This window comes from Gymnoscopelus braueri (genome assembly GCF_963280865.1).
Source record: "Gymnoscopelus braueri genome assembly, chromosome: 18".
Classification (NCBI taxonomy): Eukaryota; Metazoa; Chordata; class Actinopteri; order Myctophiformes; family Myctophidae; genus Gymnoscopelus; species Gymnoscopelus braueri.
The window spans coordinates 32,615,237-32,630,798 of record NC_137618.1 but is presented as its reverse complement, the minus strand read 5'-3'; the positions used below and the strand labels follow the sequence as shown (position 1 = coordinate 32,630,798).

Sequence of the window (15,562 nt, the reverse complement as noted above, 5' to 3'; positions counted from 1 at the left end):
ACAAAGACGGTTTTAATGTGTTGAAAGCCTACTCTCCTTGGTGGAAAGTCTCTCTGCCCCCCACCTTCCGTGTAAAATAAACTTTTTGGCCAGAAAAGAAAACATTCTGATAGACAGACGGACAGGGGAGAAAGCATATAATAAATCTATCTGTCCAGTCCAGCCTGGCGGAGATAATAAACTGGACTGGTCTGAGAACACTGAGGCCCTCTACTGGAAGGGGCAGGACAAGCTGTTCTTCCTGAGGCTCAGGTCCTTCATCCTGTCAGCCTGTTGACAGACACTGTACATAATATTAATGCTGTTGATAGTCTGCACATTCATATATATATATATACCCACCTCTTCAGGAAACACTACCCTTCCTCTTTGCCTGGCCTACTTGTTGTTAACTAGTTGTACGAACTCTTGTTTTATTTTTGTATTGTTTTATTGGATCTTGTTTAGTCGATACACTTATTTGTTTTAGCTCGTGCTCATTTGATTTTGCTATTTTGTCTCATCTGTTTAAGAAAGTAGGTAGCTGATATATTGCACTTTTACCTTAGCGCTAGGTATACTCTTGGTTGCTTGTTTTTGCAGGAAATGCACTTAAGACTTCTGGTGATTAGTAGTTTCGTTCCCTACCTATGTTGAATGCACTTATTGTAAGTCGCTTTGGATAAAAGCGTCTGCTAAATGACTGTAATGTAATGTAATCTAATGTAATATATATATACATATATATATATATATATATATATATATATATATATATATATATATATATGTACATATACACACAATAGCTAACTACTTAATATATTTTGTCTATATAGACTATAAACTATAAAACATCAACAAGTGAAACCATAAATATTAATAAAAAATGAGGACGCAATCTGCAGCTTTCTTGTGTCCTTTTTGCAAATGTGATATTTCATATATATATATATATATATATATATATATATATATATATATATATATATATATATATATATAATACACTTATGTTATGCATGTATGTTCTGTTGTGTTCCAGCTCCTACGTGTTATTGACACGTGTTCCATGAGCAACAGTCAGTCGCTAACAGTCCGTCAGGGTTGATAACTCATTCATGAAGATGATAGCGGGTGATCCAGGTGGATCTTACAGATTAACATTTCCCTGGGCTGACGTTTTGTCCTACTACAATTACCTAATCACCGTAATGTCCACAATGGAAACAGTGCTGTCGTCCAACCACAATGTCATGTCCATGCGAAGAATGGATTACATTGCACTTGTAACAACAGTGCTGTTGCTATTTTACAAAGTTGAATTTCCAATATGGTAGGAGAGGTTGTTGTTGTTCAGCGGACTGTTGTCATGTCCCCGCAGTGCCTGTAGTGGTGCTGTGAGGAGTCTGCTGTGGACCTAACAAAAAAACCCTCAGCAGCCTCCCCAACTTGCTAATGTTTGCTGTGGATAATCTATATTTACATGCATCTGTATTTCAAGATATACTGGGTTCGATGAAGATCACTGCTAGTATCTTACAAAATCGAATATCGATGCACAAATAGCCTAGCTGATTCTAATAGACATTTGAGCCGTCTGTCCCGGAGTGAATACCGTACACAGCTCATACCAATTGAAGGTAAGCGGAGCCGTTTACATCCTGGGACTCTATTTTCACACGGCCGGTCTTGTGCCGTCGACGGTGGGCCGCGTTGTCTACTCTAGCCCCCTGCCCAGAGGCCTATCGTTGACGTTTATTTGTTATAGCTGAAAACCAAACTAAATACCGCAGTTATAGTCGCCAGGTGCAGACAAGTCGATTTATATGGTGGCCTTATGTCGTGCGGCGACCTAATACTATAATAAATAGTAGTAACAGCTAGTGATTGAGATCGACTCATCGACTGGTGTTTTTTTGGAAGGCCTCTCTTAGACAGGCCTCAAAGCCTCCGCTGCAGGCCCTTTGTCTGGAACTGTGTGGCTCTGTGTGGCTAACATGTTTAATGTTTTAATTAGGTCCAATTTGATAACGTCATACAGTTGGTGGTATTACTTTTCCAACAAACTTGCTCTTAGACGTCCCTTTGAACCGAAAGTGGACTCTTATAATGTTACTAGCCTTTTGCTTATGTTTCCGTTTCCTGGCTAGCTACCGCCTACTATTTTTTGTGTTTTTAGCTTTGGCAGCTAGCTGGCTAAAGTTAACATTCTGTCACCTGTTCCTGTCTGGCTCATATTATTACATTTTCATTGTAAGTCCAGAGGATGTTAGATATATACCTGGTAATTCGTATAATATGGCGTATTATATGTGTACGCGTCTATTATGTATACTTTCGTGTTATATTAATGTTAACAAGTTAGTTCACATCACTAGCTAGTATCGGTTAGCTAGCTGTTCAGGCTCTAGTAGTTACATGCTTAAATTGTACCTTACATCATACGAGCGTGCCAAAAAATTGCCTACACTTCAAAGTGGAAATATGTGGGGGAAAATACATAATTATATCTAGGATACAGTCGCACCAGTGTTAATGTTAGCAAACTAGCCACTTCTAAGCAGCCGGCTAAAGCTGTTCATTTGGCTGTTGCAGGTGATGGATAGCTAATACTTCCTCGCATATTCATCACGTGTTAACCACCAACTTATGGCAACTAACCAGTAAAATAAATGAACACATTTATTGTCAGACTGTCAGCCACTACTCACTAACTAGCCAGCTAACCTATTACTCGTTGATGACTGGTTCAGGTATTCATTCTGTAGCATCTCATTTGAATACTAACTAGTCCATTATTATCAAGATGGAATATGAATAGTTGGCATGTCCTTTTTGTTGTTTTTGTTTGTTGTTTTGTTTTTTACTTTTGACCCAACATTGTTAGAATGGTCATCTGTCAGTGAGAGATAATTTTGTGTGCAAGCAAGTTGTGCTTCTTAAAACGTTCTCTCCTGCACTAGCAGTCATCTGTCATGTGATTTACTTACTTTTACTACCATCAGTGTGTATCACTATTGGTTTATACTCTATAGAGTTAACTAAATGGTTGCTGAGTAATTTATATCCCGTTCCCAGTACAAGCATTACACTGTGTTTTTTTTTTAGATTGTGACAGTGGATGGGTGAATAGTCTGAATTGAATACTGTATTTTCTGTTAATTATGTTTACAAAATGCACCTTTTGCCGTTCATAGCCCGACATGCAAATTAGTGCATACTAGTTTACTGACTGTGACAATTTATAGTTTAAGCTTATTTGCAATACAGAAGCATATTATTGTGGGTTTGTGATTTTTCATACACGTAAAATCAAACAAATTCACATTAGCAACAAACTTAGAGTATGCAGTCATATCTTGAGTGATTTATGGCTCAGAATTATAATTAGAGGTGCTCCAATCGATCGGCCACCGATTTAAATCGGCCGATTTTCACTCCAAATGACTCGATTGGTGATCAGCAATTTACCCAATCCGGAGAAACCGGTCTTTTATGACCGAGCTGCACCATTTAAGTGGTATAAAAGTCAATCATATATATATATATATATATATATATAGTATAATATCGCTTTGCATCTTTGTGACAGGCCTAGACATGCTCCCCCCGCCCCCACACACACACAGGAACAGTTTTGACATATCATGATTTTGGAAAGCATTTAGATTAATGGATTTCTATTGTAGAGGGGAGGTAGCTAGCATTACTCTCTGCATGTTGTGTTGATTGCAGGCTCAGGAAGGGCCATCTTCTGTAAGTTTTTGTGATGTAATTCTCAGTTTTCCCAACCTTTATCCCATCAGCTGATGTTCTCAAGGACAAGAGTCACGTGATGTATGAAGGCAAACACATACACTTCTCGGAGGTGGACAATAAGCCATTGTGCTCATACAGCCCTAAGCTCTGCAAACAGCGCAGACTAAATGGCTATGCTTTCTGTATCCGACATGTTCTGGAGGATAAGACTGCCCCCTTCAAGCAATGTGAATATGTCGCCAAGTACAATAGCCAGCGATGTACCAATCCCATCCCCAAGTCTGAGGACCGCAGGTGAGTGTTTGTTTGTATCTCTGCGAGCTTGTCTGTTCACACTTTTAACATAAGTATGTTAAAAAGTATGTTTTCCCCCCACAGATACTGTAACAGTCACCTACAAGTTCTGGGCTTTATCCCCAAGAAGGAAAGAAAAAAGAAGCATGATGCTTTGGAGGAAATGCGTTCACGACCTCACCTAGAGTCAGTGGCACTTAACATAACTGTACCTTCTCTGGCACTGAAAGCATCCAACGGTCTGGATGAGCTTCCGCCCTCTCCCCCTTGTACACGCCTGTTACCCCTTCCAGATGGGGAGCTCCTGGACCCTTTTGCCTTTTATGAGGATGACACAGACGGGGAGGAGGCAGGTACTCCTCGGAAGGGCATCGCCGTGAAGAAGAAACTGCAGGGTCGTCTGACACTCAACCATAAACTCCACCATGACACTGACCTCTTCCAACCACCTCCAGAGCACTTTAGCCCCTCTCCCGTTCCCCGAGTCCATCACCACCCCGCCTCGCCACTCAACACTCACCTCTCCCGTCAGCAGTCAGGACTTCTCCAGACCCCCCAGCACTCCAACGTGCCCTCTTATGTCCTAACCGGACAACAGCAGGGTTTATTATGCAATGCAGCACCACCTCAGACACCTACCTTTCTGCCTCCAGGGCCGCCCACCAGTGCAGCGCAAAGTCCAGCACAGCCCCCCGGACCATCGCTCAGCAGAAAGCCCCATGTCACTGCCACTCACTTGCCCTCTAGCTGCAGGGACAGTGCTAGTAGTACTCAGCGGCATGTGGTGGTCATGCGGCCAGCTGCCTTCTCACCGCCAGCTGCCTGCCTGGCCAGGTTGCAGCATCTGGTTCAGCTCTGCGCCAAGAGACATCAGGATCATGGAGACCTCTTCCCACATCTAGGTGCCTCCTCTCCCTGCATTTACAAACAATTAAATACCATTCATACACTTATTTTTGTATTTATTCGTACTGATAAGTCAAATATGCAAGGCACTTGAAGGACTGACTGAGTAAGATTCTTTCGATGTAGCTGTTGTAGTAGGAGGCTGCTGAGATAGATGAGCTGCTCTAACAAGCTCTCTTCCAGGACTGGACTGGTCAGAGGACAGCGCTGACGATGATGAAGAGGAAGTGGAGAGAGAGCTACCTTTTCAGAGCTCTTGGAGACAGCAGGATGGGTTAGTCGGAGACTATACTCACACTACAGCATGCATTTCAATGTTATATTACATGTAATGACTGCTATTAATTGTTTAAATAAATAGGTTGGAAGAGGAAGGTGACTCATCTCGGAGAACGCGGCTGCTCAGGCTTTGCTCGTACCTCCGAGAGAAATACAAGCACATGTGCAGACAGGAGAGGGCAAGCATGCGCCAGAAGAGATACCGCTATGCCTTCCGCAAAGCCCTGCTACATTCTGCCAGTAAGGACCCTGACTGTGCTGGCCAGTTGATCCAGGAGCTACGCTGTGTCTCTCAGACTGCCTCAAGGTATCCTGAATAATAACAGTTTAAAAGCGTTAAGGTGCAATCAGGAAAAAGTGATGCATGAATGAAGTCACAGGCCCTCATTTATCAATGGAACGTAGAAACCAGCATACTTGCCAGACATAATTTCAGAAGTGATGAAAGTTCCCGTCCCTCCGTCATCCAGTCCCTTCCCTTCGAACATCCAATGGCACCCTGTTAAGGCAATAATATTAAAGCAATATTGTGCACAACAGCCACACAGGCCAGATGTCTGACACTTTACCTGGCGTATCACTCATGTACAGACAGTCGAGTCCCCCCTTGATCCAAGTGAAGCCCATTCGCATTCCACCGTGGCCCGACCATGCATATTTTTGGCACACTGTGGAACATGCACTCCTACATTGTTTGCGAGTGAGATTATCATATAGCCTATCATGTGGGAGTAATCTTTGTCAATCACACCAAAATGTAGGCTATGTTAACTTATGATTGTAATGCGTTTTGAATATCAATTTCACCCAGCACCGAAATGCCCTGGAGATGTCCATACGTTGCTGTTTGCAAAATGAAAATCCTCTCGTAAGCGCTTATGCTGTAGGTCTTAATAGAGCCAAATGTCAAGATATCTGAACTTAAAAGCTTTAAGCTCCTGTTTAAATGGGTGACTGATTAAGCATCCAACTTTATATGATAGATTGTTTTTAATAGCTTGATTATAAATGCTTGTATTTATGTCACCCATTAACCCCGTAATTATAACAACCTTATGTTAGGGATACACAGGGTTATATGTTAGATGTTTGGTTACATCATTTTAAGTGATTATTGGCTGCTGCATAATGTTAAAATGTCTGTCTGATTGTCAGACAGTGCTGCACCGCATGTCTACGATGGAATTTTGTACACGATCTAGAGACCTGATGTGAGATTTGAGCGCATCGTACGCTCAAGTCAAAGTGACGATAGATTGATAAATGCCGACAGTGGTGGTGATCTCGGGCCTGGGCAAGCTTGATAAATGAGGGCCACAGTGTGTCGATGACAACACTATGGTTAAGCAACACTCCTCTCTTTGTAATGTACATAATGTATTGGCACCCATTGCACAGCACTGATGCAAGGCTCAAGGCTTTTATACTCACAAGGCAGGTGCCCGTCTGCAGTGTTGGGCTGACAAAAAAAGACATTCTCCCATGAGCACTTTTTTGTTTTGGTTGAAAATGCACCATTTTCATTGAGCAATAGTATGAATTTCCTTTCAGATTGACTGGTGCTCTGGTCGCTGTTTGCTCAGCCACAGTCTGTCTCTCTCTTTAGTGTGATTCCAACAGGGCAGCAGAACGCAGAGACAGGAATCTGCACTGGCAGCACCAAGGGCCAGACCTGCAGCAACAGGGCTCTGCCATTCACCCGACACTGCTTTCAGCGTATCCTTTGCACAGCTTCCACTACCGGCACACTGCAGTTGCTCATCTACGATATGTTTGTGTGAGATCTGCATAGTGATCTTCCAGACTACACGATAGTGAATGTCTTTTTGAGAAGAGGTTTGATGAATGCTCGCCCCTCAGCATGGTAGTATTTCCTTTATAATTCTGTCCAGACATCCTGTTGAATCGTTCTCAACAGCTTTTCTCTAGTTGCACAGCCAAATTTGCCGACGGTCAGCAGTGTTCTATCCCCGTGTTTGACATCACACACCAGACGCCACTCTGCGAAGAGCATGCCAAAAAGATGGTGAGTACGCTGTTAATTTCACAAAAGGTTTCTTTCTTTCTTTTTTTCCCTCTTCGTAACACAACTATTTGTTCACATGTTCCTCACAGGACAACTTCCTGCGTGGGGACGGTAATAGAAGAGTGCAACACCAGCAACAGCAGCAGCGTAAGCCACGTAAAAAGACCAAACCTCCGGCGCTCACCAAAAAACACAAGAAGAAGAGGAGAAGAGGGCCGCGGAGACCCCAGAAGCCCATCCCTCCAGCGTTGCCCCAGGGAAACCTGGGGATGCCTTCCACCAGCCTAGCCATGCCTTCACAGGCCAGCATCAGGTTTGTTACCTACCTATGTGTGTCCAGCTGTCTTCAGTCTGCCTATCCCAAACATCCCACCAACCCTGGATATAGATCTGAAAAGTCATAACTTGACGTGAGGAGAATTCCATTTAGCAGTGAGTGCTGCCTTCGCAAATGCTGGCAGACAGGTGAGATAGTAGAGAAAAGCTTGACAGTCAACAATGTATGAAACTTACTTTAACAAATGAGCGCCAAGTAAGTGGCTATAAGCCATAACAGAATGTGAAGCTATTTTGTTCCGGATCCAATTTAGTTGTGTCAAGTAGTCAGACTAATTTGAGCTAGCTTGTTGACGTTATCAGCTTACTTTAATATATACCACAGGAAAACAGGATAATAGTTAATCCTCTATTGTTATAATTAATAATTCTAAGCTAGTATCAGTAGAAAGGAAGTATATATATTATGTGTCAGAACAGTATGGCTGATATTATAGTTATAGACGGGCAGAGGAAAAGATTAGAGGGAATGAACGTAGGAGACTTGGAGAGATAGATGGAGAAGGTGCATAAAGGGCAATATATTCAATATCTACAGAAATAATAGGGAATGGATTCAAAGGCAGAATAGGAGTCAAGTGATGCAGATATAGATAAAAATTCTGCAAAGACAGACATTAAAAAGACAGACAAGGCATGAAAATACCACCCCTTCATTTGAACAGCACCATTATTAAAGAAGGGAAAACAGACATGTATCTCAAATCAGCACATTATGTTACTCACATTTAATATCTTCAATAAAACTTTCAATTATGATTAAAAAAACGTATTTAGGGTACCATATTTATAAGCAGAACAGTCTTAAGCCTGGATAAAACCACCCTAACTGGTACAAATTACCTGTTTATCATATATTTACATATATGTATACAGTATCTGTGCACCCATAACCCCATCTAACCAATCCCTGAAAGTTGCCAACCTTGCATTGGCAATGACATTTAACAATGACTTGTTTTTATTTTAATACAAAATTGGTCTTAAATGTCCTGTTACATGATATTAAAAGAATATTAAAGAATCTTAAATTTAAAGTGCTAGATACCTACAGACACCCTGGGTGAAGGGTCTATTTAAATGTGATGTCGATGAAGCTGCCAATTCACAGGTTATGCTTTGTCTGCAGGCAGGCAGCTTTTCTGATATATTGGGATAGAACATGAAAGAGCAACAGAAATAATGTAATGTAATAATGGTTCATAATGCAATAACCTAAATGTAATAAGATCATGAGCGCATAATGTATTAAGTAACATACTCCCAAAGAAAAGCATAAGAATTGTTAATCAAGTTGATTACTATGAACCTTCCAATACATTATTCATAATTGCAAACAATCTCAAATTCAGAGAACTAGTGGACTTTAGAATTGCTTAACTTATGTACAATATCAATAACAACATGCTCCCGGACAGTATCCAGAATATGTTTTATAAAAGACAATCACAGTATAATCTTGGCGGTACATGCATCTTCTCTAAATCAAAAACCAGAACAAATGCAAGACTAAAGGTCCTTACAAACCGGGGCGATTTTTTTCGTGCGAATAATACGCTTTTTTAAAAAACCTTATAAAGTCAATGCAAGCGTACATGGCGCGGAAAAGCGGAAAAGCGAAGCGAAAAAGCGTCTTTTAATTATTCGGAACGAGTCCGAATTTTGCGTATATTCGCCACATTCGCCGGTGTGTAAGGACCTAAAGACGTGTAACTTTTACTGGAGTAACATTGTGGAACAGCCTTGAAAAGGATGTAAAAATGTGTAGCAAAAATGTGTAACTACAAAAAAGCATAGAGGGAACTGCACGAATAACTTATTTGTTATAGCGTATATGTATTGCTATGTACAGCAATCATGTACATGTAAAGTCTTTTGTTGTTGTTTTTTGTTTCTCCATTTTGACTGTTTTTATTTCTCCATTTTGACTGTTTTTATCTTTTTTCTTTTCTGTAAAAGGGTAGGCGCAGTAAGCTATGGCAGCATGTCAGACTCAGTATCAACTTGCTAACGCTCTGGACTAGAGCTAGATACTGACTATTTGAGCCGTTATTACATTATGAACTTTTATTACATTGTGCGGTTCTTTGTGTAACACATAATTACATTATGCAAAAATAATTTATTACATTATGCTCTCATGATTTTATTACATTAACAGTTTATTATTACATTATGAGCTTTTATTACATTAAGTTACTACATTATGAACCGTTATTAATACATTATGAGCTTTTATTACATTAAGTTACTACATTATGAACCGTTATTATTACATTATGAGCCATAATGAGTTGACACATTAACAGGTTGAGCCACCAGAGTGCAATTTTTTTTATATTTCTACTTAATTCTCTGTCCACCAGGAGCCCTTCAACCCCTGACTTGAGCACAGATGAGCTTCCTGATGACATCACCAATGACATGGCAGACATTCCAAATGACCTAGAGCTGAACCAGGAGGACTTCTCTGATGTGTTACCAAGGCTTCCAGATGACCTGCAGGACTTCGACTTGTTTGAAGGTGCTAATCTTTACACATCCTTTTATCTTTCACTTGTGCACTTATTAAGTCCCATTATGTCTGGTGCTTGGATTAGGATCAGAAATGTATTGAGTAGGTTAATACTTACCAGACGTTCACTGGATACGTTGCTCCGTAGTATTCACACAAATAATATAAAGATTATATTATTTGTGTTTCATGACAGTGACTGTGTACATGTAGGGTGGTAGACCTTAGAGAGAATAAAATTGACGATTAATTCTTGCAAGGGCATCATTGGGGACTGGATGGACCACTCAATATATCGATAACACCATGAAATTGATAAGTAAAATAAGTTATACATTTCTTGCATACATAATGCTTGTTGATGCTTCTCAAAACACTCATTGCAGACATAACAAGTGGCTGTTGGACTGTTTACATTTGTATCACCAAATCTCCCCCCCCCCCCAAACAAGGTCTATAGAACTATAAACAGAAGCATCTGAAACTGAAATCATCACTATGGTTAGAAGAATATAATAAATTGTGTGATTAAAAACAAACGGGAAAGTAAAATGTATGTGAATTGTCTACTTTGAATAAGTCATATTTTATAACAAACAACCACCAAGGTTTCAAATAACACGTGCTGAGATGTTTGTGGAAAACACTTGGAGTCAAGTGACTGGTGAAACCTCTCAGCCATCTACACAGTTAAATGAGGACTCTGTCCTGAAGACATTTCATAGGAAAATATACGGTAATATAATATGCAATCTGCGCAAATGGTATGTCACTGCAAAGGGTGGAAACTCGAGCAACGTTTTTGCACCAGCCATGTGAGCGAGTACAGAGAATGCATAAAAAATAGCCTGCAACACCTGGTGTAATTTGGAATACCAAATACTGTCATACCATCAATAATATGAATTTCACACATCTAAATGGACCTGTGTAAGTGCGCATGGACCAGGGCAACCTGATAGTCGGTTTGGTTAGGGCATGTACCACATGGGCTCTAATGCCTGACAGAGAGTCCTCAGTTCGATTCCCAGCCAGCCGGGCCATTTGCTGTATGTCACTCCACTGTGACTATCAGTATGAAATAAAGGCAAAGAAATCCCCCCCTAAAGAAAGAAAATGGAATGGTAGAATATGAAGAGAAGAACACACTGCCTGTTGCACTGAATGTTGACAGAGTATTTACAGAATTGGTACATAAGGTTGCAATATGATACTGTATGTTTGTGCATGTGTAGGTAAGAATGGGGACCTGCTGCCTACCACAGAGGAAGCTGAAGAGCTGGTGCGTGCGCTGCAGGCCATGGGGTCTTATCCAGACTCTTTGGTGTGCTTGACTTCCATGGGGGACTTGGCCTCGTCTGAAGGTGTGGACCACCGAGCCATGGCTGTGTTCCCCGGGACGGTCCAGACTGGGGGCATGGGTGACCTGCTGAACGGCCGCATCCCCACAGAGAACTTTACCAGCTTAGAGCTGGAGGACAACCTTCTGCATTCGGCTGGGGGTCATTTCCCCCATTCGCCCCCATCTCAGCCCTCTAATCAGGCCCCAGCCTCCGGGCCCAGCCTGACCACTTCGGCTACGGTAGCCCCCTCCACCACCCTGCTCACACAGAGCCCCATGACAGACACAACATTTTCCAGGACACACACACCCCACGTCTTGGCCAAGTCCGACGTGCCCACATCATCTCCACAAGGCAGCCACTACAGCAGTGAACATGTGCCATCCCCATACAGTGACCACATATCGTCCCCCCATGCCAGCTCCTTTCAGACAGACACGCCTCTCCTGCTGGAAGTCCCTCTTAGTGGGGTGCCGGGACCACCGCGCTCCTCATGGAACAACCTCCCTCTCCCCCTCACTGATCCCACACAGTTTGGCAACCTCATAGGACCAGAGAGTCACCTCATAACCACCTCCCTGTCCACTCCCCCTTCCACCACACACTCAGTGACCCTTCAGCCCATGGCTGCCCTCTCAGCGATGCCCCAGAGTGGCCTGACGGGCTTGACTACACCACCTGCCCCCTCGCCCTCCTCTTCTTCACATGACCTTCTGACCTCGGCGCAGCCCAAGCAGCAGCTCCCTCAGTTCAGCGCGGCCTTCGGCCATCAGTTGGCCTCCCACAGCGGCATCCCGAAAGATGTGCAGCCCAGTCACAGCTCTACAGCGCCTCCCACTGGGTTCTCGATAGCGAGTGCCACTGCTGCAAGTGCCAACAGCGCCATACCCCACTTCCCGCAAAGTAACTGAGAGCAGAGGTGGTCTACACAGGCTGCAGGTTACTTAGTGGACTCGCATTCACTTAGAATCCAGTCATGTGGCTTCTGACTGACCCACCTTTCTTCATCTGCTACATGTGTGCAATGTGGTAATGGTGCACTATTTTTGATCTAATTTTGCACAACCTCAGAGTTTCCTTGCTATTTTAATAGTTTTATTTTGTGTAGCCAGTTGGTCTCCCTGAAGGAAGTTTGAGTCGGTGTGAGTCCACCAGTTGGAGCTGTGTGCTGCCCTGTGGTTTCACCAGTAGGGGGCGATGGTTAGGCAGACATGGTGGTGGAGATAGTAGGTTAAACTGATAAACATTGTTGGAAGGACCTTAGGAGAGATTATTCCCATCATCATGATAAAAACAGTGCTCAAGAATTTTATTGACAGAAGCCTCAATCAATGGTCCGTTTTATTTGTTTCGCCAGTTAAGTCCTGTCTAATAATGATCCACTATATCCTGCCTTGCTCATACGATCATTAAGGTTTTTTTTTTCTTTTTTTTTCTTTTTTTCCCTCTCAAATGTGTCATACACTGCTTCAATCACCATGAAAGACAAGAGGGTACAGGTTGTGAGAACTTGGGACCCATTATGTTTAAATGTATTTTGTTATCATGAAATGGAATCTTGAGATCCACTCTTATTTAACAGAAATGGAGAAGTTACCAAACTGCTTTTAAACATCCGTTTTTATATTGTGTATATATTTATGCTCTTTTATCCGTTTGCTCAGACGCAAGAACTCTGACCTCACCATTGGTTGTGGGTCTCCACATGGGTGGCCTAGTAGGCACTTGAAACGTAAATCGGGCTACTCAAAAGCAATAAACACATGGACATACTCTTGTATCGTAAGGTATTGTATTGGTCTCCACTTAAATGTAGCTTCACTATGTAATCCAGGCTGATGTGGACCAGGAATATGTTTGGGCCTGTCTTAACTGTGTCATAAAACGTATTTTCTTTTAATAATCTTGGCTAAACTTTTTTTTGTTTAATGAGGAACTAGAGATTTATATGCAACAGACCACTGACACGGCCAGGCCAACTTCTCCTATGTTATACTGAGTGGGTTTACAAAGTTTAACGGTAGGAGTTACGGTGGCCAAATCCAGGTCATCTGTTGTCCACTCTCAGCGGTTGCTCTCTTGTCTCTGTGCACCAGGTCACAAAACAGGTTATCACTATCAGGAGCCCAATTGCAGAATGAAAGCCACCTTGCGAAATTATGGCCATCCTACCCACTGAATGACTAAGAGAACGCTTAGTGGCGTTTTTGGATATGGTGACTATGGTATATGGACATACATGATTTTGCCCTCTGTCAGCTGTCTGTGGTAGTGTGACACCATGGTATTACTGGTGCAATGAGCATGTTTGAGGTATAGCACTGTCTGCTCTTCTCTACAGATACATTATCAGTTGAATTTTAAGGTCAATGATGCACTGTTACCTGGGTTCCTATGTTGGCTGTTTAAAAAAAAAGCGGTTTCTGCCTACCCTCCCTGACAACTCCTGCATAATTACTCAAACGTCAATAGAACCATAAGTTTTGATATTTTATTAGAATTTGACAGATTCTCAGACATTGTTGAGTATTAAGTATATAGATTAGCAATCTACATTGGGGTTTATTGGTGAATTATTGAGTAGAAATGGATTGAAATTGTTATTTGCAAAGTATTCAGTGGAACTTGTGTTTTGTGGAACGCATCTCTTGTTTTGTTTTCTCCATTTTCTCATTACCAATTCCCCCGATGTACATATAGTCCCTGTCACTGCCAACCCCTACTTGTTGGTCTTGGGAGGGTGTAGACAACCACGTCTCCTCCAATGCACATGGAGTCGCCAGCCGCTTTTCACCTGAAAGTGAAGAGGAACAGCGCTCCCTGCTAAACAGGCGCCATGACCAACCTGTAAGAGTCGCTAGTGCAGTGACAAAGATTGCCCATCCCCTACCAGCTTCCCACCCACGGACATTTGTGTTCGTTGGAGCGCCCGGCCAAGCCGGAGGCATCGTTGAGGTATCAAACACCAGTCTCCATTGTGGTGGGCAGGGATTTGACCCTTGCACCATCTGGACGTCTTTTGTTTTTCGCTATCAATATGAATTCTATTCTCTCTGAAGTTGGATGTGTAGTAGGCTGTCATTCGATTTTAACATTCTGATGGACTATTTTTGAAAGCTGTTAAGCAGCTGTTGAAAATCTGGGATTGGACTGGGGCAACAACCTTTGTTTCATGAGCATATTAGCATTTCCCCTAGATTGTGACTACCGGCTTGATTCTTGATGATATTAGATGAGGTCCAAATATATGCATTGTGTACCTGTACCATAACTTGTTTTTTTGTTTGCATAGAAAAACAGATCCAGATTTGTTGTATTTCAACATAAGATTTGCACAGGACTGGATGAGGCCGGTGGTGTTTACCATGCCCCCATCTGTCTTGCCTTTTTGCTTGGACACTCATTAGAACAGCTGCCATCATTATCGGTATTCAGCACTGCACCAGAACCCCACTTCCAGCTGTGAGAAGGCCCAGTTCTTTCTCTCAGTTCCAAAGAGACAACACATTAAGTGTATAAATTTAGCTCCACAGCTGGGATTCTTGGTGAATGCAGCATTGTCACTTGTAGATGTAAGACAATACCCCCCAAGAAAAAAAATCTGGTTGGATGGAATGTTTCTTGAGTTTGAGTAAGCAAGGTAATACTGCTGTATTCACATAGCATGAGATTAGTCGCTGCACCGTTTACTCTCCCAACAACCACATAGATCAAAATTAACAGGGCTCGTAGGCACATGTAACTGCTTGAATTCAGAGCTGGCTGACAAAATTCCTATACTCATTGAATGTACTGTATTACTGTTTTTAAAGATGATAGGATGAGCTAATAATCTAGTCACCTTTTGTTATTGGTCCTTGTTTAATTTGTCTAAGGTATTTTTTTGTATACAAAGGTTTACATTTTTATGTATATTTTTCTTGTGTACAAATGTAATATGTGTATAAACTGTATGTAATATCTGTATATAGTGTGACAAATTTGATCCTTTGTTTTTGGATGTATAAATAAAACTTGCTGTGAGGTATTCGCTGATGATAAAAGCTGTTATGTGTTTTTATTCAATGGTAATGGAAGTCAGCTGTTGACAAAACTAGGCTGCGTCTGAAATCACAACAGTTT

The 15,562-nt window shown here is 41.9% G+C and overlaps 1 protein-coding gene across 1 annotated transcript; it reads left to right on the top strand.

Moving 5' to 3' along the window:
- The first annotated feature begins 1,224 nt into the window (after positions 1-1,224).
- On the top strand, positions 1,225-15,477 carry ino80da (INO80 complex subunit Da). Its single transcript, XM_080456873.1, has 10 exons — positions 1,225-1,622; positions 3,789-4,035; positions 4,120-4,937; positions 5,125-5,215; positions 5,303-5,527; positions 6,827-6,936; positions 7,113-7,246; positions 7,336-7,559; positions 9,949-10,106; positions 11,333-15,477. The coding sequence occupies exons 2-10, from the start codon at positions 3,818-3,820 to the stop codon at positions 12,349-12,351; spliced, it is 2,997 nt and encodes a 998-aa protein (XP_080312999.1). The 5' UTR covers positions 1,225-1,622; positions 3,789-3,817; the 3' UTR covers positions 12,352-15,477.
- Positions 15,478-15,562: the final 85 nt, after the last annotated feature.

Bases quoted from the DNA above. Each gene is read 5' to 3' on its own strand.
- ino80da (XM_080456873.1), top strand. From the start codon at position 3,818: ATGTATGAAGGCAAACACATACACTTCTCGGAGGTGGACAATAAGCCA. The intron at 4,036-4,119 runs GTGAGTGTTTGT...TTCCCCCCACAG, and splicing joins CCCAAGTCTGAGGACCGCAG to ATACTGTAACAGTCACCTAC. The intron at 7,247-7,335 runs GTGAGTACGCTG...TGTTCCTCACAG, and splicing joins AAGAGCATGCCAAAAAGATG to GACAACTTCCTGCGTGGGGA.